This window comes from Maniola hyperantus, chromosome 6, assembly GCF_902806685.2.
Source record: "Maniola hyperantus chromosome 6, iAphHyp1.2, whole genome shotgun sequence".
NCBI classification, from domain to species: Eukaryota; Metazoa; Arthropoda; class Insecta; order Lepidoptera; family Nymphalidae; genus Maniola; species Maniola hyperantus.
Genome location: NC_048541.1, coordinates 15,578,760 through 15,604,396, shown reverse-complemented (window position 1 = coordinate 15,604,396; position 25,637 = coordinate 15,578,760). Strand labels below are relative to the sequence as shown.

Below are 25,637 nucleotides of genomic sequence, written 5' to 3'. Positions count from 1 at the left end.
ATCATTTTATTACTAGACCCTATTTCTCCATTGTCTCTCCCCTGTGACTGTCTAGACGTCTCCGGTGACCAACTGTACCTAAATTAGGCTGTGCTAATAGTACCTACATAATCTAAATAGTATACCTATCTAAATAGTATAGGAGTGTCTGGGTAACCTCAGTTTCAATATCTTACGCCCAAATTTCGTCCCAGCAGCCAAATAAAGACAAGCCAAGTCCCAACCCCTTAATCACTCCGCGTAAATGTGTCCCCACTGTTTATTTATTAGATTATACTGCTTTGTAATGTTCTTAACACTCCAACGAGGAATCCCTAATGGTGCCTATGTTACAGTCCAAACTCTTAACCAGTCAAAACTACTTTAAACTGCAAATGTAAATTTAGAGCCTCTAACGCAACGGGTAAAGGAGTGGACTGAAAACCGAAAGGTCAACGCGACGGTTTAACCACCGCCCGTTGCACTAATAATTGTCGTACCTACTCCTAGCACAAGCTTGACGCTTAATTTGAGATGAAAGGGCAATATTAGTCATTTTAACATGGCTAATTATTCTTTAAAAAAACCTTTTTATTCAAATTCGGTACCACGATCCACGGTAAGATAGATACACTTTTGATTGACAATGGTTGAGTTTGACAGATTTTACGTAATGGTGATAATTAGTTACGTAAACTTAAAACTAAAACGAGGGTTCCAAATGAAGAGGTCTCCTGGTCTGAGAAGACCTACATTAAACTAATGCTGGTCAAAAATAGTTTTACTGAAAAATATTGCTTAGTTAGTACTTTGATTAAAAAAAATGTATTTATCAGTTATACCTAAGTGGTTTGAATCTGATGCACTCGGCTCAACGCAACGAAGTCTTCTCAGTCATACCCCTACAATAGGGGCTACGAAAAATGACTCATGATAATATGACGGCAGGGGACAAGTTATAATGAAAAGTCTGTACTTTTGACCAACCTCGATAGTCTGAAAAAGCACTTTGGATTGATTTTTTTTTCCAGTTAAAAGTAGTTTTGACCGCATAAGAGTATTGACTGTAACACGTATATTACTAGACGTGGGAGTCATTTTAATTGAGATAGTGAGGGGCTTAAATAAAATAACACATACATTACTTTTATTATAGCATCCGAGATCGAACAGTGTTTATGTTTCGATAGCGCTAAAAGGGGAAATACAACATAAATTGACATCTCGATAATAGTTATTAATTTTAACGATTTTGACAGAAACTATTCGTAGAAATTGATTTTGCCTTCGTTTCAAAAATTAAGTTACTTTTCATGAAGCAGCAGAGTGATCGCAATGAAGAGAATGTAAAACATTATAGTTACCCATGTATTGAAATCTTTAAATATATAAAAGGATTGACTGACTGACTGATCTATCAACGCACAGCTCAAACTACTGGACAGATCGGGCGTAAATTTGGCATGCAGATAGCTATTATGACGTAGGCGTCCGCTAAGAAAGGATTTTGAAAAACTCAACCCCTAAGGGGGTGAAATAGGGGTTTGAAATTTGTGTAGTCCACGCGGACGAAGTCGCGAGCATAAGCTAGTTTGAAATAAAACTTACATTTTTTGTTTTAAAAATTGAGGAATTAATAAAGCTCATGGAATAAAATAATCATGTACTTAATTTGAGAGAAGATTTAAGATCACATATTTAAGTACTGGTTATATTTTTTTAAATAATTATTTTCAAAGCAAAAGCAAAGTTTAGGGAAAACTTTTTCTCTCTAATTTAACCGCTAACTGTCGGTTAATAATATTGGAACTACATTATTCAATCTACCACCTAAAATAAAATTACGTAACTTAAAAAACAAAAAAAAACAAAAAAAAAAATTCAACCCGTCCACTGCGATCGTAAATCAAAAACGCGAGCTTTCAACAATGAGTCAAACCCATCTATCTTTGGTATTTGGTAAAACCATCGGTAAAACGCTGTAAAAGTCCGCGATGAGTGACAAGCGATAACACCGAAATAACTTTTTGAGAAACGCATTAGGTTTTGTCTCCCTATCTTGGGACTTGTCCCCTTTTGGATGCGTTGTCTCTTTTTAACTACGTGTGTAGTCCGTATTCCGTCCGTCCGTAGTAGTAATCATTCCGTTAAAATAGACCTATTTTTGTCGTTACGCCCTTATCGCATTACTAAGTGAATTCTTTTTTTTTCTCAATGACATATTTTTTCTTACCGGAACATTCTTTGAATAGTTTTGATATGCTTGAAGTTGTATGAATATAAAAATAAAATAAAACTTTGATATAAAATAAATATTGTACTTACTTAATCCTTCCAGACAAAGCCGGGTGCACACTGCTTGTTTTACAATAAAGATGTATGAGTATTGCGCTTTCAACCGGAATGGTTATCGCCGCTCATTGCACAAGATCCGAACCCAACTCAAACATATAAAGTGAAGTGCAATAAAAAACGCAACAAACAACAACAAACGCCGGAGTGTTCGCGTGTTATTATTAGCTGCAATACGCATAAACAAGGTTACTGAGAAACATCGCCCCGGGCATATCGATGCGTCGACGGCCCGCGCTTTTAAAAAGCTAACCCGTCCCGAAGAAAGGGACGGCGCAGAGCACGTGGGAAGCGGATTCCGAACGCACGCATCCCCTCCCCACCCCACCACAGTCCGCCGGCTGAAGCGCCGCGCGCACCCTAGTCGCGCGCCGACTGCCGCCACGGTAACACGTCCTGGCAAACCTGTGCCGGTGTCCTACGCACCCGCCCTGACGTTGTGCAGTGAACGAGATCGAACATCCGCTGTGATTTGTTTTCAGTGCTGCAGGTTATACACCAACAGTGATTGTGAACGTGACAAGTAAAAAATTGTGAATTGTGTGCACTATGCGGTTGTTAACGTAATGAATGGTCTGGACCGCTGCTTCTTCGATCAACGTAAGTGTTACGGTTTGTTACACGGATTTGTGGCAATTGCGGATATCTCGCACTGCGGCTACTGAATCAGGACATTTTCAGCAAACGTAAGGCTGTTTTTCCGCCCTTGTACCAGACATTTGCCACATTGAAGTGAAAGCTCAAGTCAAAGCTCTTATTAGAATAGCGGAAATGCATTGAAAGGTGAAATTTTCCGCATTTGTTTTGCAGATGTAGACATCGTTTCGATATTTAAGATAAGGTTGAGAAAATAACATTCTAGATTTGATATTTGAACGAGAAAAATTTAACTTGTATTTGTGTTGAATTTACCGTCAGAACTGATTGCAGACAAGTAAAAACATATTTGCCTGGTTAAAAAATGTAATCTTGATAATACGCAAATTCTAAGCTAAAACATAATTATCTACATACCGTGCGAAATATCTCGATTAATAATAATAAAAATCAATTGAAATAGTAGAGTGATCATAAATGTTAACAACAATAATTAAGTTCAAGTTTAAGTCACTGCAGTCTTCATTAATATCGTTCAAGTTACTGCAGTAATTTACGATAACGAAGAAGTTACAAGAAATAAATTGGAAACACGTAACGAAGCTTCTCATAATTACAACATAAACAAACAAGCACTGTTCGAAAGCAGCAGCGAAACGGAAACATTTGTATCACTTTAAGATAAGCATGTTACGGCTAATGAGCAACCACAGTGGCTACTTTATTTATTTTTCCGAGATAACCTAAAAGTTAAAACCAACAAGAGCGATGGTCCGTTTAACTAAATTGATGATGATTTAGTTCAATTAAGCCGATAAAGGGCTAGACGAACTGAGCGACACGATTTGTAAGGCGCTAAGAGCTTTAGAAAATTACCAACGAAGAGAGTAGTGACTGACGTGATTTGTTTAAGTAATTTGTGTAATTTACGAAGGCTTTCGAATGGAACGAAAATTTCGAGTAACGAGGTTGAAGCTTTTTCTTATTTCAAAATTTTCGGGCGTTTGAAATGAAATTCTCTTATTGCTATGCTAATAGGAGTTAAAATATTGAGAGCCTCGCTTATAATTTACAATAAATACTTCACTTCAAATTCTTCTAATTCAAATAATGTTTTAAGTATATTTTTAGTGATGTTTAACATGATAGTACGACAAAAATAACCATGTGTGGCATTGGACATCTCGTTGCAGACAAAATCGAGTTGCAGCCTGTAATTTTTTTTGGAATAACTTGTCTTGTGCGTAGATCTAGACTCTAGAGGTGATTGCAAAATATCCCATTCCCCATAAGAAACTTAAGATTGTGCTAGGTGTAGATATGACAATAGTGTAACATGTGGGATTTCAGCGTCAATTTTTCGAATTTACGTCCATTTCTTAACAATTGATCTACTGAAGCTTTATCTAACACACAATATTAACTACCGACATAATTCCAGATCAAAATCCACATTTTTGTGATTAAATCGGATTTACAAATGTCTCGTTCAAAAGATGAAGTTATAACTTCAAAATGTGTTTTCGAACTCAGTCTTTCAATATGTATCAACAAATACTAATAATAAAGTAATCTATTTAAATGTAAACAAAACATTAGTAAACATAGATTCCGTGGTTTTAATCGCTCCATTAGTCGTTAAAAACTGAATCATCACTTGACGATTTCCATTGTTTTGGAATATTAATTGGTTTTTTTCCTCCATTACATTCGTTATTGAACACTTTATATTTAGAATTGCCTATCAAAACCTCGATTATTTTAATGGATTTTTTTTCTTTATAATTAGCACCATACAACAGTAAATAAATAGGCATATCTAACCCTAACCGTTATTACAAACTGCGTTTATCTGTAATCTCATATTATAGTTAAGTACCTACGTACTCGTATTTAGAATTCACCATCAACATCAAATTGTTTTGATATAGTTTCGAATTAATTAATATCGAACAATAGTTCTAGACTTAGTAAACAATTTCGTTCAATAGTTAACCTAATGTTTACAAAATCATTTCGAAATAGCTGCTCTTCAATATCACTTTCCTTGGTCACTTGTACCGACAAAACAAATATTTAAAACGCCGGTCCTATACAAATATTTTTGAAGTCATATTTCAAATCACAGCGAGAAGCAAAAAACCTCGTTTGTCCATTGAGATCGATAGCCAATAAAGAGTCAACAAATCATTCCACGTTGTTCCAACACCTTCAGACAAACATGCTTTGGTATACTGCAAATAGTAAAAAACTGTATTGATATAGGTTAACCACAAGACCACCCATGTGATAGTCGCACTAGCTATCCGAGCACGCACGATGCTATTATGAGTTGACTATCAAGTCAACTTCGTTCCACCCTTTCGTATTCACTTTTTACATGATTTACATCTTCTATTCTTTTCCGGTGATCGTTTTTTAGGGTTCAATTCTTAATATCCTTATCCACAGTAGTACAGCTATTTGTAGTACCTTAGTCTAAATATGAACTCTTATTTCGTTCTAATTACTTAGTAAGTAAGTAATTAGAACGAAAAATAGTTTAAAAAATCCTAAGACGCTAATAAGTTTAGTTTAAATTCGAATTGAAATGAAAATTAATTATAAATTGGAACTCCATAAAAACTTAACATTCGATGTTATCATATCAGTATTGTTAAGTAGTTATATGAAATTCTTGAAATATCATATTTATAATAAAAAAAAGTTACTTATTTATATGTACGACTGTACGTATGTAAAAAAGTTTTCAAAATATTGTTTTGCGGTTCTACATGCCCTTTGAAATCTAAAGTTTGTATTACATAATATTATATCTTAAACGCTTTTTATTACTTAGGTCCAGTTGCATGACGAGTGGTTAAATATAGGTTAGTTAGGCCAAAGTTTATAACGTTATATACGTTATAAACTTTGGCCGTTATTAAACCGTCGATAAAAGCAAAATAAACACAAGTCGGGGTTGAAAAAAAATGTCACCTTTTACCTTAATAGTCCACTATTAAAATAAAATTTGAAATTTCATTGGTTGGTATAAATACTAACTTGTGCATTCTTAACTAACCTTCCTTTTTAACTAACTTTAATAAAGTGCTTGAGAATATTGTAATAATAGACAATTGTAATTATCTTTCAATTAATTAGTTAGTTATTATGATAATGATTTTGTACTATTTAAAGTTTAAATACCTAGTACAAACTGTTAAAAATTCCCCTACCTACTGACCTACTAAGAAATAAATTCTAGATAAGTATTTAAAATTTAAATATTATAAACTTATTACTTAAGGAAGTGTTTTGTCGCGATAATAATATGTCGGAAAAATATTCTTATACTTGTACTTTGGAACAATAAATGATTTATTTATTATTATTTGTACGAACGAAACACTTAATTTTTATAATAAGGCTTCAGCCTTTGTTTGTATCTTAAGACTTGAGAGCAAAATGCAGTGTCACGCTGCAGTGCATTCTAGTTTAAATCAGATTCATCTTATCGATTACATTATCTGCTACCGGTAATGGAAATTTGTTTTTGTTTGAATTTACATTCCTATCAGCTTTCAATACAACAGAATTGGATTCAGCATAATCTTTTATGCATAAAGTTAACTGCTATTGTATTTTTAATGTTCCCCATGTTGATTAACATAGCAAATGTAGCTCTCTATGTTTTGATTCGTAAGTTTTAATAAAATTGTCACTGTAAATCTAAATACCTACTATATAAAAGCACAAGGTGACTGACTGATCTATCAACGCACAGCTCAAACTACTTGACGGATCGGGCTGAAATTTAGCATGCAGATAGCTATTATGACGTAGGCATCGACTAAGAAAGGATTTTTGTATACTCATCCCCTAAAGGGGTGAATAGGGGGCTTGAGATTTGGCTGTATATTAGGTATGCATAAATATACATATTTAGATCTATCTTTCATCTGAACCAAGCCAGGTAGATCAGCTAGTGAAATTTAAAAAATGATGCACTATTTAAGGTTAGTGAATGAAGTTTTCATTAGGTACTTACCTCATAAATATTTTGACGTTAAAGTTTATATCCATAAAAAATATCTGAATTTTAGTCAATAAAGTAACAACTGTTAAGAATTCTAAATTAAGTAAGTACACGGAGGTTTTTGAAATAAATTATTTTCGTGTGCGTTTAATTTCTGACGGCAGTAGACCCGCACGGAATCTTAACTATCCCTCAAACTTAAAGTTTCCGGTTAATTTAACCCGAGGTCGTCACATGCATCTAAAATGCACTGGCACAGAACTCCCACGTGTTTTGAACCAACACAAACGATTCTCAGAACAGAATGTCATCATACACAAAAACAATCCCTAATTGCCCTGCACCATTACAGCAATCATATTCCTTAATTATTGTTTGTCGATTGTAAACATGAGCCTATAATTTTAAGATGATGCACAATGAATTTAAAGCAATCCAAAGTAATAATTACTTCGAAATCAATGCTTAATTTGACCTTCATATTATTATCAAAACTACGAATAATATTACGAATTAAAATCACTATTTACTATGTATTATAAAAAAATGTAAGTATAATATGATATGATAAAATATGAATATTATTTATCAAAGAATTAATAAAACGTAGAAAGTTATAAACTGATTATTGTTATTCTAGAAACATGTCAGTACCTACATGTTACTAGCATATCAATGTACATGTAGTACATATAGTAATATACTCACATTTTTGTTTTTAGTACCTACTTTCTAGCTCGTAGTTTTAAGTTTACGAGACATTTCACCGCGATTAGCCTCATCTGGTGACAGAAGGGCTGGCTCATTTTTTGCGCAACGGATCAGCCTGGCTTTCCAGCGCGGAAATGCAGCCAGTATTCTTGGCACCATTCCACGCGGTCATGATTTATATAGTAATTAGATAAGGCTAGCTTTAAGTTTTATTGTAATATTTTCATTAAAAAAAAAAAAAGTTTACCTATTATTATTTTATTTTATATATTTTTTTCTTGTACGGTTTCGTGAGCTGAATACTTTTATTTATTTATTTATTCACATAAATGACAAATATTTACAATTTAGGACCACAAAATTAACAATAACATTAACTACTTGTTACTAGTTGAAGTCTTTATAATGTACTAAATATAAAGTGACTGTAACTTACATGCCATCAAAACTTAATATGACATAAAAACACAATATTTCCCCTTGTTTGATAGCTCGGAGTAATCGTAAAGCCAATACAAATTGGTTTTAAAGGACCCCGGCATGTTATATTGCTTTTTGTGAAGTTTATTATCATGCTCTGAGGCAATTGATGCCTGCCAATCTTGCAAAATATTACCTTTGTCCAACTCGTGTATCAAATTTAATGGATATTTAACTACAGTATATATTTCTCAATCACGTGCAAAAATTTAACACTCAATACACCTATTGCTTTTCGTTTGGAATTGTCGCCAGTTTCAAATTGTTAAATTTATAGCAAAATTTTATTTTATTATTTTCGTGGCTTTCGTCAGTTTGTTTTCGTTGCTCGTTTATTACCCCTATTTCAGCCCCTTGAGATTGAATTTTCAAAAATCCTTTCTTAGCAGATGCCTGAGTCATAATGAGTCATAATAACTAACTGCATGCCAAATTTCAGCCCGATCCGTTCAGTAGTTGGAGCCGTGCGTTGATAGATCAGTCAGTCAGTAAATTTTTCCTTATATATATATATTTAAGATTTTATATTAAAAAAATGAAAAAGAATAATAATTCTGACCTTTGTATATATATTTAACATAAGAATTTCGACTCATTTTTGAAGCATAGGTAACTAGTGAATTTTAATTCCAAAAAATAGCGCAACCTTTAGTTTGATTGTGTGTGCAATAAATATTGTGTTTGCTTATAGTATCAAACAAAATTCCCCATAATATAACTAACATCAGCTACAAATATTGATAAGCGCATGTTGGTCATAATTATTATAACCGGTATCGGAGCGCACCTATATTTGACTGATGCAAATAAATTCACGGTAATCACTATGAAAGCTTCATAAACATCAACAAAGCCTATAACAGATTAACGAAAGACTAATTAGCTACGTACTGCTAATATTCTGGTAATTATTAAGCTGATAGTGAACGCGATAGTTTGGCAGCGAGTGGTGCCCATCTGTTGGCTGGAATTGGGTTAAGCATTAATCATTCCAGGCTAATGACAACGATTCATAACATCGTGCGAGAAATTCTAATGCTACGTACACGTATTCTTATGAAGATTTTTTTATTCTTGTCTACTGTTATCGCTGTCTTGCGTATAATGTTTCGATAAAATCTAATTTTTTTTAATAACTACATAATATCGTCGCTGATTAGTAGAAAGGGCGAATATATTCGAATTCTAAGTTATATAGGAAAATTGCTTATTCGCCCTTTCTACAAACCAGTGGCGATATATAGGCTTGCGCTTGACTGCAATCACACTGAGCAAGAGATGATGCAGTGTAAGGTGGAGCGTGCCTGCCCAGAAGGTACCACATATTGAGACGTTTACCCTATTGGTTACCTATGATTACAAGATTCAAGTTTTTAGAAAATTTCTTAACTCAGGAGGTGTTAACAATTCTTTTAAACTATCCTAAGACACCGAAAATACTTTAGTTTCATCATTTTCCACATTATTTCCTCTTGTTTTCTCTTTATTTTTATTGAGAACAATTATAGGGCAAATAATATGAATGAAAAATAAGTGTTTCAGCAATTACAGTCTATTTATTTTAACTAACTTATGCTCGCGACTTCATCCGCGTGAACTACACACATTTCAAACCTCTATTTCAGCCCTTAGGGGTTGAATTTTAAAAAACCTTTCTTAGCGGATCCCTACGTCATAAAAGCTATCTGCATGCCAAGTTTCAGTAGTTTGAGCTGTGCGTTGATAGATCAGTCAGTTAGTCATTCAGTCACCTTTTCCTTTTATGTATTTAGATTAACTATCGAAAATATTAAACCATAATATTTCGTATTGATTTTGGCGATGTTATTTAATAAAGAGATTATAGTAGAGAGATATTTATAATATTATTTCAGATGAATTCCACATAAACCAACAAAATATGAGCTCAGTTACTGATTCAAACAAAAAGCTATAGGTGTTCGTATTCGTTGAAGCTCGAGTCCCGAAATATGGAAAATGCGGACAACACATCCCATTGTTGGGGCACATCTGCACCAATGAATAAATGAATTCCATATAAGGTGTCGGCACTATTTTTCAATTTTCCACCACAATACACACCGAATGGATAGCGCTCATTACCATACACTGAGTGGCTTATTCTGGTAAGGTATTGATTGATGAGACAGTGTTTAAAATTCCGAAGGGTTTTTGGAAGATTATGTAATGGACTCTTGTGAGGAACAAGTGTAGGTTTTCGTGGTGGTAATACTCGTCAGCGATAAGAAGTTTTGATCTTCCGTGTCTTAAGGTTCATTAGACTACAACCACGCGGACAAGATAAAAGTTTTCTTATGTTTTATTTTTTGTCTGGTTCTGGTTTAAAGTGATAAATTCTTAAGTAAGTAGGTATGTCATCTTTGAAGAAACTTGTCCTATTTAGATAATGTTCAAGTACATAATTATAAAATCTATGAGAAAATTCAAGAATGCTTTTGGTCCAAAGGAGACCGACCATCTCCCATACATCTTTGGGTCCAGAAATTGATGAACCGTTACAAGTTCCAAATTAGTGATTTGTTGGATACTCGTAAAATATCTCCTTTATACTGCTTTAGTTTCAGCTTGAGTGACAATTGCATAATCAAGATAATATATGGGTTCAAATCCATGGTTAGGTTGTGTCAGATAAAGTGTTGCTTGAACAATATTTTTACAATAAATATCAACCAAGTAATAATAATTAGACGACTACTGGAACTGTTTAGATTGGTTTCCTTTAAGTACATAAAATAATTCAACATTTTTAGGTTTGATTATTTATTATTTTTAATACCAAATCTTACTGTACACAATCCCACTATACAATTACAGTAATAATTTCAAAAAACACAGACATTTCGATTAATATTTTTCTATATTTAGCAACTGTAAATTCAATTTTTTTTTTGTGATTTTGGTTTAATCTTAAAATAAAGGATTTTTTTCGAATAATTTTTTTTCTGTAAAAGACTTGGCCTTAAACTGGTCGGTCTCCTTTAATTAGTGAGTAACTACTTAAAACATAAAGGAATGTTAAGCTGAAAAAGCGATATATGTCAGTTTTTGGATTACGAAATGATGTCTTCAGTTCCGAAGCACGGCTCCTTTGACGATTAGTTACGGTTCACTACAAAAGCGACTACTTAGAATGAATTACAAACGACGCGAGAGGCAATGAATGGTCGTACCGATTGGTCACGCTGCGTTCGCGCAGATATGTGACTTTCAATACTCGTAGCGCCATCTATTGTTGGATAACGGAACTCTAAGGACATTGACCTTTGGATGGAAAGCTTTTATGTTATCCTGAATAGCTTTTCGTGACGAATAATTGAGTATTATAATATTCTTTTACTAACTAAAGTAATTTTGTTTTATTTTAAATGATACTATGTAAATGTACAGTCCAAACGGCTGATTCAAATAATTATTATTCATCAGATATTCGGCAGATACCTACCTATGGGTATTCCCATATCATCAATAAAGTAATCATCATCATCATCATCATCATCTGTTTTTGGTGTGGAATTCATCATTATCATCGTCAACCGATAGACGTCCACTGTGCACTGATTCCGATGTGGGTTCGCCATTCTAGCGACTTGGGACCCCAAAGTCTCTGGGTTTTTCTATCTGTGTCCTGCCCATTGCCTTGCTTTGCTGAACTATGTCGGTTACTCTGGTTCTCTTACGGATCTCCTCGTTTGTGATTTGATCACGAAGAGCAAGTCCGAGCACTATCTCCATCGCCCGCTGAGTGACTCTGAGCTTTCTTATGAGGCTCATAGGTGGCAACCATGTCTCGAATCCATATTTTGTAAATATTATCTTGAAATTGAAAATAAGTCACTAAATCTCCATAAATAAAAATGAATCGCTGAATGTGTTGCTCATCGCAAATCTCGAGAACACCGATTTCGCTAATTCTTATTTTATAATATTCCTTGAAGTACGAGGATGGTTCTTACGGAGAGAAAAATTTAATTTAACCTCCTCCTCAATTTTCTAAACTCCACCCGAGCGAAGCCGGGGCGGTTCAGCTAGTATTATTTTATGAGTCTAGCCGATAACGTGAATCTACGTCTTAATTTTTATTTAAAAAGCACTGACCTAATCGTAAATTCGTCAGAAACCGCACTTCAAGACCGAGTGATATATGGTGAGGCCGCGGATATCAATTTTGTGGACATCCACCCTGATTGATGCCCTATTTGGTCTCTCACATTTATCTAACTCACTGACTCTCAGATAAAAGGGGTGATAAGCAAATACGGTGTCATTTTACCGTGGATTTTTACGACAAGTATGTGATTAACTACGACTTTACTTTAAGTCTACTAGTAGGTAAAGCTAAGTCTTAGGTAGACAAGTGGCAGAGAAAGTACAGTAACCGGCCGAAAGTAATGTACATCGACTTTGTAGAGCGTCACTGTCACTCATACCTATATGACGTTTTGTCGGTCTCAACGACAGGGACAACGCTCTATATATCTTTTATCTCCTTCTAAAGGTCGATGTACATTACTTTCTGTCGCATACTGTATTTATTGTTTCCTGAATCTAACCACCTATTTGAAACAGGACTTCTGGTTGATAAGATGAACATTATTGTGCACTAGCATTTTTTTTTAAAGAATATTAGCCATGTTAAATGACAAATATTCCCCTTTCCTCTCCAATTAAGCGGCTTTGAAGGGGTTTGAACCGGCGCGGCGACCTTTCGGCATTGCAATGGTGATTACTCCATGAAAAACCTACTTTACTTCGAAATCATCCTTCAGCCTGTTTCATGCGTACACTGCTCGCGCCACCAAACCAGGTCCTCCGCCTTCCTCATCCACCCGCTTCTTTCTTCAGGTCATCGGTCCAGCGGGCCGGAATCCGTCGGTCGGAGCGGGTCGGTCGTCCTATACTTCGCGTATCGGTAGGTGGTCTCCACGTCTGCCCCATCGGCCGTCTGCTTTTGCGACAAATATGACGTGCCACTTCAGAAACAAAACAAAGATCAGAAACTGTAATCTAATTTAAAACAAGTAGATAAAATTAAACAAGTCTATTAACAAACTGAAATCGCCTATTAACAAAAAATGTTTTGTGCAGTTAAATAAATTGACTTGTCTATAAAATTCTAACAAATTAAAACAAGCGTTGAGATTTTTACCGACATACCTATATAGTTACAAAGCAAAGATCAGAAACTTCAATCTAATTTGAAACAAGTCGATAAAATTAAACAACAAACTCTTAAATCGACTATTAACAAAAAAATGTTTTGATGCAGTCAAATAAATTGACTTGCCTATAAAATTCTAACAAATTAAAACAAGCGTTGAGATTTTTGCCGAGATACCTAGTATACATACTAGTAGTAAAGCAAAGATCAGAAACTTTAATCTAATTTGAAACCAGTCAATTAAATTAAACAACAAACTCTTAAATCGACTGTAAACAAAAAAATCTTTTGTGCAGTTAAATAAATTGACTTGTCTATAAAATTCTAACAAACTATAACAAGCGTTGAGATTTTTACCGACATACCTATTATATGTATAGTTACAAAGCAAAGATCAGAAACTTTAATCTAATTTGAAACAAGTCGATAAAATTAAACAACAAACTCTTAAATCGACTATTAACAGAAAAATGTTTTGATGCAGTCAAATAAATTGACTCTATAAAATTCAAAACAAATTATAACCAGCGGTCGGTTTGATGAAGCATGAGAAACAAAACGAACCGGCAATTATACAATTATACATACTTATACGTATATTTGTAGCCACTAGCAATGATTGAACGAAAATTTCATTAGAGCCAATAGTCATAATGGACTAAATTGATTCGATCTGATTTCTTGGTCCAGTTTGTGTTGTGTGACAGACAGACAGTTGTTTAAACATGGTATTGAAATAATTAATACATGATGTTAACGCTTGAAATATTTATTATGTTTTTTTTATTCAGAAGTTTGAAAGTAGCGCAGTGGTAGAAAAGATGAGGGGTAATAGGCTGGCATGGTATGGGCGTATAATGCGGAGGGAAGAAAGCCATGTCACTAGATAAATGTTAAATATACATGTGGAAGGAAAAAAGAGGAGAGGACGGCCAAAGAAAAGGTGGATGGATTTCGTGAAAGAGGATATGCGTGTAAAATGTGTGGATAAAACGTTGACGGATGATAGAAGTGAGTGGAATAAGAAGACATGTTGTGCCGACCCCACGTAGCGTGGGATAAGGTAAGGAAGCAGAATAAGTTATTCCCTTGACTGCAATCTTACCTGGTGGTAAGTGATGATGTAATCTAAGATGGAAGCGGGCTAACCTGGAAGGAGTATGGCAGTTTTATTAAACCCATACCCCTTTGGTTTCTACACGGCATCGTACCGGAACGCTAAATCGCTTGGCGGCACGGCTTGTATCTATTATGTAAAAATGAATCGCTGAGTGTGTCAAGAACAGCTGAACCGATTTCGCTAATTCTTTTTTTATAATATTCCTTGCAGTACGAGGATGGTTCTTACGGAGAGAAAAATTTGAAAAAATCCTGAAAAAGACTCGACTGTTAGGCGGTACGAAGTTCGCCGGGGCAGCTAGTCTGAATAATAAAATCGAAATTGGTTAACTTTGCTATAATTTTTATTACGTGAAATGAAAATAAATAACACCGAATACGTATTTTCAAATATAATAATTTTGTGTCAATTTAATCGTAAATTATAACCAAATTCGCTAATCTGTTTAGAGATCCCTATCGTTTCGTGAAATTACAAAGCTCCTCTCACCGAAGTTGCGAGATGCGTAATTTGTCATAGATTTACGCACACGTAATACAAACTCCCACGTTTTGAGAGACAAGGCGACGTTTGATAAGCCATTAGGGATTTTGGTAAACACAATTTGCCTCTTCTCCTTGATGATAACGTTTGTAGAGTTCCGTACCTCAAAAGGAAAAAGGAACCCTTATGGATCACTTTGTTGTGCGTCGCTGTCTGTCACGAAACTTATAGGGTATTTCCCGTTGACCTAGAATTATTAAAATTTGGCAGGTAGGTAGGTCTTAGTTATAGCACACATAAGGGGAAAAATCCGAAAACCTTGAATTGTGGTTACATCACAAAAAATAATAAAATGTAATCAGTATTTTTTTCTTCTTTTAACAAGTAAAACAAGAGTGAATAGGCATCTTCTAGGTAAACGCGTCCCATCTTAGGCCACATCATCACTTTCCATCAGGTGTGATTGTGGTCAAGCGTATATACCTGTAATGAATTTAAAAAAAAAGCAAGATCGATATGCTAAATGGAGTATCATAATATGAAAGGGCTTTACCTGTACATTCTAAAACAGTTTTTTTTTTATGCATAATAGTTTTTGATTTACCGTGCAAAATGTCGAAAAATATGACTGTAGAACGGGTCTCGTCTCAGAATGAAAAGGGCTTAGTCCACCACGCTGGCCAAGTGCGTAGGGCCAAGTAGATTTCACACACTTTTGAGAGCAATATGGTGAACTCTCAGACATGCAGGTTTCCTTCACCGTTAAAGCAATTCGCACATAAATTCCAAAAAGTCAGAACAGAGAGATGCGTGCTCAGGATTGAATCCCAGAGCTCCTGCATATGAGTCCAACGTCTTAAGCACTAGGCTATAACCACTTAATCACTATCTAAATATATAAAAGGTGACTGACTGACTAACTGACTGATCTATCCCCCTAAGGGGGTGAAATAGGGGTTTGAAATTTGTGTGATATACGCGGATGAAGTCGCAAGCATAAGCTAGTTATAAATACATAACGTGACAGTCTAGAAAATCTAGGTTATAACAGCAGAATACATACACCATGTAACCTTGGTACGAATTTACATGGTGGTACCTAACTACCCATTGTTTTGTACTATAGAAACTACATTACCTACACCATGTAGCAGTACTTTGTGTGAAGATTTCAAAACGCTTAGTTGGCCGTCACATGGAATAGCGTTTCGGCAATAAAAACAATCTTTTTGGCGGTAGTTTGTCAAACGGCTGACATTACGCCATAAATCTTGCGTCCGTACGTAACCTGTGCTAGTGCCCCAGATTTTCCTGAAAAATTTTCCACCTTAAATTTACTGATCGAAAATTTTAACCAAAAAACCTGTCGTTCAGATAACGAAGCTGCCCAAGTTCCTTTTTTTAACGCTGGGAAATGCATTTAAGCTTCACCCCCCCCCCCCCCCCCCCCCTCCGGAAGCCAGCCAGCCAACCAACTGGAGGGAAGGTATGTGGGACTCGCCAGCAAAGAGGCGACCGAAATACCACAACTGCAGACTCCGCGCACGTCGTCCGCGTCTCATCCTCATCTCGTCCACTATGCCCTCTGCTAGTCAGCGGGACACACGGAGAAACCTCCCCCCTTCCAGGCCATTAGCCATGGCTAACAATATCCCCGAAGAGAGATTATTAGCCAGGTTACCGGGGTGCACCGGCCCGAATACTGCCCTTCCCCTCGGATACCCGATGCATCCAAAAGGGACCAGCAGCACCCAGGCACACTGGGAGGTTCCCTGGCTGACACCCCAAGTTGAAATTCCCTACAGCAATGCAGTATAATGTAGTTATGTACATACTTTTATCGAAACGGAAGTATTTTCCAATAAACTTTACTGTAGTAAAACTCATGTCATCATCAACGTTTTCCATTTATATAATCTGTGAAAAAACACTTTTTGCGGGGAAAAACTGAACCAGAAAAATCCTGTGCCGTTTTGTCAAAGCAGTTGACATAATGCCATAAATCTTCGGCGTCCGTAGGTCGTGCTAGTGGCCCAAATTTTCCCCGAAAATTTTTCGACCCGTAAAATTAACTGATCGGAATTTTTTTAACCCTGTTGTCGTTGAGATAAGTTGGCGGTTGGACTCGATATCGCATGTAGCAATGCGGTATAATGTACCCTACTTTTGTGCAGACTTTTTAATTTAATTTGATGTTTGATATGCTTCCAACGTAATATTAGATTACTGTTAAACCTACATATATTAATTATAGATTAATTATACCTACTGGTAATCAATATTTTTACTCATATTTTAAGATTAGATTATCTTTTATTGGACCACGTCAATTCATTCAGTCATTCAATCGAAAGAATATAGAGAGAAGAATCCGAAGAATTAAGATTAAGAAGAGTTTTTTGATGATGTGATGTTTATCTTACGGGGGTGACATAGTCAGCTATGACTCAACCCTCAAAAAAAAATAAAGAGGAACAAAAAAAAAAAGATGTCACCGTCGAAGAAGTTAAGCTTAGAAGCACATGTACTTAAATAAAAATTTAACTTTTAAAAAATATCAATCATTTTACCTGTGTGTGTGTGTGTGTGTGTGTGTGTGTGTGTGTGTGTGTGTGTGTGTGTGTGTGTGTGTGTGTGTGTGTGTGTGTGTGTGTGTGTGTGTGTGTGTTGTCCCAGTTACTTATTGTTTTTAGGGTTCCGTACCTCAAAAGGAAAAACGGACTCCTTAAATGATCACTTTGTCGTCTGTCTTTCAATCAAGCCTACAAAGCTGGAGCTGTGAAAAAATCAAACTTCTAAACCATGGCAATCAAAAGATACCGCTGTTCATATCGCATATTTTGACACTCACAAGGGAATCAAAATCTATCTATAGGGCTTTTTTTCCCGTTGACATAGAATCATGAAAATTGGCAATGTAAAGGGGAAGATCTAAGAACCATAAATTTGTAGTTAAGTATATCATATTGAAATTTGCTGTTACAAACTTATATTAGGTGCGGAACCCTCGGTGTCCGAATCCGGCAAGTTTTTTTTTCCAGAGAAATATTCCACGGAAAATGTAAAACCGGTCGAAAAATTTCAACCCGAAAACTGTCGCCGAGATAACGTGGTCGTCCAACTTGAAATAGCCTGCAGCAATGCAGTACGCTTAGTATAAGATTTTACGTCTCACCAACGATGCTACTTCGTTAGACTGAATACGAGAGTCGTAACACAATAACGTCAAAGTAAAATGGGCCTAAAGAATTTTTGAAGTAAAAAATTCAATGCCACTGATTTTAATTTCGCAACGTTTCCGCTTGGAGCGGTTGCTGTAGATGTGTAGACAAACTTGGACTTTAAAACAAGGTTGTTAAGGTCCAGTTTACTATAACACGAAAGTGTTTCGACACACGAATACTATAAACGTTGGTGACACATAAAATCTCGTACTAAGCGTACCCTACTTTTACTGAAGCGTACCTACTTGTAATTTTCGCTTGTTCGATTATTCCGTAGATGTATTCGTAACAGCAACTACGTGACGCAATAATCATAAGTCACCGTTTTCCCATTTTCCAATTCTAAAATCAATCAGCTTCTGTATGAAATTCTTACTTTTTTAGGGTTCTGTAGCTCGCCAACAAACTGGCTCACCAGTTTGGCGAGAGAAAAGCTATGTATTAATTGGTGTACGCTTGTTATGAATAAATTTAAAAAAAAAGGAAAGAAGCAACCCTGATAGGATCACTTCATTGTCTGTCTGTCTGTCTGTCGTCTCTCTATCTGTCCGTCTGTCTTGTCTGTCAAGTAAACCTATAGGGTATTTCCCGTTGACTTAAAACCATGATTCGGCTTCATTGACTAATTTATTTTAAGAACGACACTTACAGCCGTACTCAGATTCGCTTAATCGTTACTTAAGTTTAGTTAAAATGAGACAGAGCTATACCTCTCACATAAATCTGTCTCGTTTTAACTCAATCTTAAGTAACGATTAGCGACTCTGAGTACGGCTGTTAGATCTCGAGAGGAAAATGACAAATCAAAGTAAACTAATCCTTTACTAGTTCAAAGGTGGATAAACACGCCAATGACGAGGTTAATGCCAACACGACAAGCCGAGAGAGTCGACGCAAGTGAACGTGTTTGTTCTGTCATTATTTCCTGAGAGGATTAGGCAGTTTCCTCCGCCGGGGATGCATCTGTCGGCTCTCGTCATGCGCCTTTTGTATTCCTTTTGGGCTTCTTACACTGAAAGCGTTTTAAGCGAAAATATTCTTGGAATGCATGGTACTGATTCTGAGCACAACCTAATTTTAGAGTGTTCGCAATTCGCATCCTCTTCTTACTAATGCAATATGAAAAGGACAGACGCAGTTTGAATTTGGTCATCAGTCAGAATTAATGACATACAAACTTTCATCCCCTATTTTACGACCCTTATGGGCGAATTTTCCAAAAATCCTCAAACACGTATTTCTTCATCTGTGACCGAGAACCCAAATACCAATTTTTATGCAAATAACTTGAAAAATGACCGACTTTCATACAAACTTCCATCCCCCATTTAACTCACTTAGGGGTGGATTTTCGAAAAATACTTTCTTATTGGATACCTACTCTTTACAAAGAATAGACTCTCCAAATTTCATGTCTTTAGGGCCAGCGGTTTAGGTTGTGCGTTGCAATTCATTTGCTCGTAATTCCATACGTTTCTATAATAAGCTTCCAGAAGACATATTGGAGATGTCTCTCAACAAGTTGAAAGTTTTCATAAAACGTAAACTAATTGAAAAATCCTATTACACAGTAAAGGATTATTTAAATGATAAGCAAGCTTGGGAATGAGTTGCTTAACGACTTTGTGATAGTTCTAATAAGTTTCAATAATTTTGTAAAGTGGTGATAATAAAAAGAATACCCGGCTGAGTTTGTTGTGGGCTCTTCTCAGACCTGGGCGCGTTTGGAACCCTCGTAGCTTTAGTTTTAAGCTTGCGTAATAATTATCACCACTATATCTTACAAATCTAACACCATACCAGACCATCAATACGAGTAATTTATTACCTATTTTGAATAAATCATTTGACTTTGACTTTGATATATATGTCAGTCAGTCAGGACTTTGAATTTTATATGTATAAAAAATAGATGCACTTTCCATTTTACATTACACTTTTTAGAATGCAACAACTTACTTATCTAGGGTACAAAAATAAGAATCCGTGTTCCTCAGACAATAGAATTTAGATGTTCGTGTATTGTAATTTGAAAACAAAAGGAATTGAAAACATGTGTGTTCACAAAACCAAATAAAAATAACAAAATCACAACGTTTAGGCAGTGGTGCGACCGCCGACGATGAACAAGAAACGAGTAGAACTAGAAACTATAAACGAAATGGCGATCAGCGGGAAGCGAGTGTGTAGTTTTGATAGTTTTGTCGCCGGGCTATAAGCGAGTGTACAAGTGCGACGAGCGATTACTCGCGCCATTCGCCCGCGGTCTATCAGTCATGTGCAAACCTGCGTGCCCGTTACACGTGTTCAAGCGAGCGAGCATCGCTGATTCGAATATCGCTGAGCAAGTTTACTTTTGAAAGGTCGTCGCTCATCGACAAAACTAGTAAACGAGTTGTCGCCAGCAGTGTGAACAGTCAGAGAGCAACTTTTGATACACGCATCTCTTTCGTTTACACGGAATGTACATTTATTTTACTGTGCGTTTCTTAAGAGAGAAAATCGCCGACAGTTAGTCGTTTTCTCGCCGGCGGTCGGACCATTGCCTTAAATATCAATGACTTTAAATTTTTGGTCGTGACTGTCTTTCGAACTTTGGAACCATTATTCTTTATCAACGCCAGAACTAACAATGGTTCACATTTAGTAGGATTTTATCAAAGGAATGTCATAGTCGTCTACTGTGGAACATGGAACCAAATAAAGCATTTGTTCAAGTAAAACATGACGTAAGAGACAACAGTCTTAAAATAAAAAAATAAATTAGTAACTTAATGCACGTGACTTCGTCTGTGTGGACTACACAAATTTCAAATCCCTATTTTTAAATTTTCATGCCAAATTTCAGCCCGACCCATCTAGTGGTTTGAGCTGTGCATTGATAGATCTGTCAGTCAGTCAGTTAGTCAGTCAGTCAGCTTCGCGATTGCGGTATAATGACAGCTACAATGTCACGATCACAATCATTTCTGATTGGTTGACGCTCGCTCACTATTGGCCACAATGCATTGTTGCAACAAGAATAACACAAATTCAGTCAATCACAAAAATCGAGATTGTAGTAATGATTCAAATAAAGTTGAGTAAAGGCGGTTTCACCTACATGTATAATATGTTACGGGTAGGTAATGCTAGAAGATGTAGTAAACTTAGGTTTACACGGGTTAACTTAGTATTACCCAAACGTTTTGGGCTTTTGGTAAACTTCGAATAATAAGTAAAATAAATTTTAATTTGGTATTTACCCATACTCACCTAGGTCTACCCAACTCTGGCTGGATAATGTTAAGTTGGACAAATGCTCTTAGAGCTATTCTGTCCTTTTCGGGTTGGAAGAAATGCATGACTCATGACATGACATTGCATAGTGGGGTACTCTTTCCTCCCCCCGCTTCCACTATCAAGAGTGAGCGAAGCGAGCTCAAGACTTAGGGCACTCCGACTCGGATGGGTTAGGTTAGACGGGGATCCCCTTCGTGGTTATTTCTTTATAAACCAACCAGAAAAAAGGAAGAGACCACTCACTATATTGGGGCCTTAATTAATCTAACATTACCCAGTAAGCATTGGGTACACCTAGGTGAGTTAGTAAATGAGTGGATAAACTCCGAATTAAAACTTGTTTTTCATTATTATTTGGAAATTACCCAAGACCCTTGGATAATACTAAGTAAACCCGGGTAAACCTAAGTTTATTCCAACTTCCAACCTTACCCGTAACATATACAACAAAAGTAATCGTATTTTAACTCAATTCTTTCAACGATAAGTAAGGTTATAAAGTTGTCCATAATAATTTCCAAAACTTCCTCCAAGTAATTGAATGGGAACGATTTATTTGTCAAACAAATCTTCAAGTTTCGGGCAATTTTTTGCCTCCAAAGTTACGTAAACCTCAATCCATTTGCCATTCATTGCGGCACTAAATACGAATAATAATGAAGGCAAAGAGTGGTTACATTTGTAACTGTCAACGATGCTGTCAACTGATTCTGTGCCATTTTTGGAAGTGACGCTTTAAGACGTCTCTTTACATAATCCTTTGACGTATAAGGACCTGCACTCAGGTCCATTAATAATCGTATTTATGCTCTTGAAGACATCGCTGTCTTGTTTTTAGGGTTCCGTACCTCAAAAGGAAAAAAGGAACCCTTATAGGATCACTTTGTTGTCTGTCTATAAGAAACCTGTATGGTATACTTCCCGTAGACCTAGAATCATGAAAGGCAGGAAGGTAGGTCTTATAGCAGACATGAGGGGAAAAATCTTGAGAACCACCTCCTTTTTGGAAGTCAGTTAAAAATTGCGGAACCGACAGGATTTGAGCCTGCATCTCCCTGGGAATCGCGCCAGGAGCGCCTTAGCACTAGGCCATGGTTCACGTTTGATAATATGTATTCAAATAATTTAGACTATTGTGTATCCCAGAAAATCATAAAGTTGCTCAGAATTTTTATTTAAATCCACGTGGATGAAGTCGCAGGCGCCATGTTATATCTGTTTTTTTTGTAAATAGGTAGGTAATATTGTTATGTACCTACCCCCTAAATTAAGTAGGCCGAAAATTATTAAAATAACCGCGTAGAACACCTAAATAAACCCTTTTATTACAAAAGTGTTCCAATTTTAAAACTAAAGTTACAAAAGCGACTGCGCCAGTGACAAAATAATTTTCTAGAGATTTGTCGCAAAAGCTTCTCGTGTTTATTTTGACAGATTCCAAGTCCGCCATTTTGTTTCAAAGGCCGAATGCAAATCCCCTGAACCATTCCCTTGCCCTGATTGACAGGGCAGGCGTTCGCGTTGGTTCGGCTAATCTATAGTGTCACTGAGTGGAGATTAAGAGAGTCGTCCGTCTATTTATGCATGACCTTCCTCCCTCCCTGGTTTGTTTGAGAAATCCGATCTGCGAGGGGAGGGTGTATTGTTTTTGAGGGGTCTAGGAGTTGGTCCTGTACGCAAACGCACAGCTGTGTCTGACGTCATTCCTGCTCGGGTTTCGTTGAGTACGCTTGGTATATTGAGATGTGGATAAGATTTGCGTCTTTGGAACATTTGTCGATATCGATGATTTCGAAACACGTTAATATTATTCTGGCTTCTATGGCTACGGCGTAGAACGTAACAGCCAATGTCTGTAGCCTACCTAATATGAAATTACTATCTACAAATTAACTAAATCTAGAAACATACTACTTACATATTTACCTAATTTAATTGTAGTTATTAGTTACTCCTAAACAATTAAAGTGTATCCAGATCATTTTTGTGCGTTCGATATCGTAATAAATAAACTAAGACAAGACTGCCGTACCTACAAACAAACTAAAAAGTATAATTTTTCACATTTATAAATGGTGCCACACATTTGCCACACATTTTGACAAGTTAATTTTTTTTTCAGGAAAATTTAAACCTTATTCTGAGAACTTAAGTTTTATGACGTACTAGAGGATGCCCGCGACTTCGTCCGCGTGGATTTAGATTTTTAAAAATCCCGTGGGAACTCTTTAATTTTCCGGGATCAAAAGTAGCCTATGTCCTTCCCCGGGATGCAAGCTATCTCTATACCAAATTTCATCAAAATCGGTTAAACGGATGGGCCGTGAAAAGCTAGCAGATAGACAGACAGGCAGACAGACACACTTTCGCATTTATAATATTAGTATGGATTGTTTGTGATATCACTTAGCCTACATAGGCCTTCATCTAGATTACAGATGCCCAAGCATAATCGACGTGACAAAAATCTATCTCGCAGATTTGCAACGCTTTATCGATTGACATCCCGAGACTTTTAATATCTGTATTCAATAGGTATATTATTTGAAAGCTATGTACACACATCATGTAATCAAAAGAGAAGATTGCGATATGTAAATTCTCATCTATTTATTCGTAAAAACATAAGTAAACAGTGTTTTGTGCAGAGATGGGCATTATTGCTACTTTGAAATCATTTCAGTGAAATAATTTTTTCGTCGCAGTGATTTCACGCGTGTTTTTTCATGGAAAGTGATTTTTAATTTTCGATCTTATAATAATTATCGTATGCTAAATTATTTTAATGATACTTAATTATTTAACATCTTTTTTTCACGGAAAGTTTTTGCACTTATCGTTTGCTACTTTAATTTAACTTTATATAGTACGCGTTAGGTTGATATGGCAATCAGGATATGAGGGGGGGGACGACGACATCTCGCACACTCGCATGTCACCCGCACCGGATTGCTATCTCAACAATATTTTCTCTTTCTAACATGTGAGAGTGTTCTTGCTTGCACACTGTTTAGCTTGGCTCAATGACCGTGTGTGACAAAATTTAGAAAATAAAGCCTGATTAAATGTATAAATATTAAAAGTTAAGTTAGCTCCCTAGCCATTGTTACTTATGAAGAGGCTTTTCACGTAATTTTTCACGTCACCTGTGAAATGGTGCATCCCTAGTCGAGTATATTTTATTTTCCGTCGAAATTAATCTCAGACGAAACGTAATCCGGGAAATTGATGGTGAGAGTTTTCTTTTTTTTTAACGCCGACAAAACGAACTCTCAAACGATCGTACGTTTCTCGCATAATTATAAAGGCAAAGTGAGAAAATTAAGGAGAAAAAGTCACAAACAACGACGGATAATTAATATCGGCTTCGTTTTACCATGTTTCACTTTCTGTTTTCTCCGCCATTTTGTTTTTGTGTAGTTTAAGATTCCTCGGAGAGTTTGCTTTCTTCTGCTTTGAGTTTTGATTTTGAAGAGACTTTTGTTAAGCTTCTAGCTTATGTTTTTAGGGTTTGGTGCCTCAAAAGGAAAAAGAAACCCCTATAGGATCACTTTGTTTTCTGTCTGTCCGTCAGCCGTCTGTCCATCTTCCCGTTGACCTAGAATTATGAAATTTGATAGGTAGATAAGTCTTATAGCACAACTAAAGGAATAAATCCGAAAACCGTCAATTCGTGGTTATATCACAGAAAAAAAATTAAAACGTGTTCATGAACTAATATTGGTATATTCAATTTTCAAAGTTATCTAACTATACCAAGTTGGGTATCATATGAAAGGGCTTTACTTGTACATTCTAAAACAGATTTTTATTTATTTTAATGAATAATAGTTTTTGATTTATCGTGCAAAATATCGAAGCAATACGACTGTAGTACGGAACCCTCGGTTCGCGAGCCTGACTCGCACTTGGTCAGTTTTTAATCTGTAAAAAATTGTATAATAATTAAATATGTTTTACGTAATAAATAATCCATCCATATTAATATTATAAATGCGAAAGTGTGTCTATCTGTCTGTCTGTCTGCTAGCCTTTCACGGCCCATCCGTTCAACCGATTTTGACGAAATTTGGTACAGATATAGCTTGCACCCTGGGGAAGGACATAAGCTACTTTTTATCCCGGAACATCAAAGAGTTCCCAGGGGATTTTTAAAAAACCTAAATCCACGCGGACGATGTTGCGGGCATCACCTAGTCTAGAATATAATCG

General features: G+C 36.0%; 1 protein-coding gene across 1 annotated transcript in view; it reads left to right on the top strand.

Moving 5' to 3' along the window:
- The first annotated feature begins 2,711 nt into the window (after positions 1 to 2,711).
- Positions 2,712 to 25,637, top strand: part of LOC117983246 (uncharacterized) — a 123,236-nt gene continuing 100,310 nt past the window's right edge. The window contains exon 1 of the mRNA XM_069499191.1: positions 2,712 to 2,931. Within this exon, the coding sequence (XP_069355292.1) occupies positions 2,898 to 2,931 (34 nt within the window). The 5' untranslated portion in view covers positions 2,712 to 2,897. The remainder of the gene's footprint in view (positions 2,932 to 25,637) is intronic.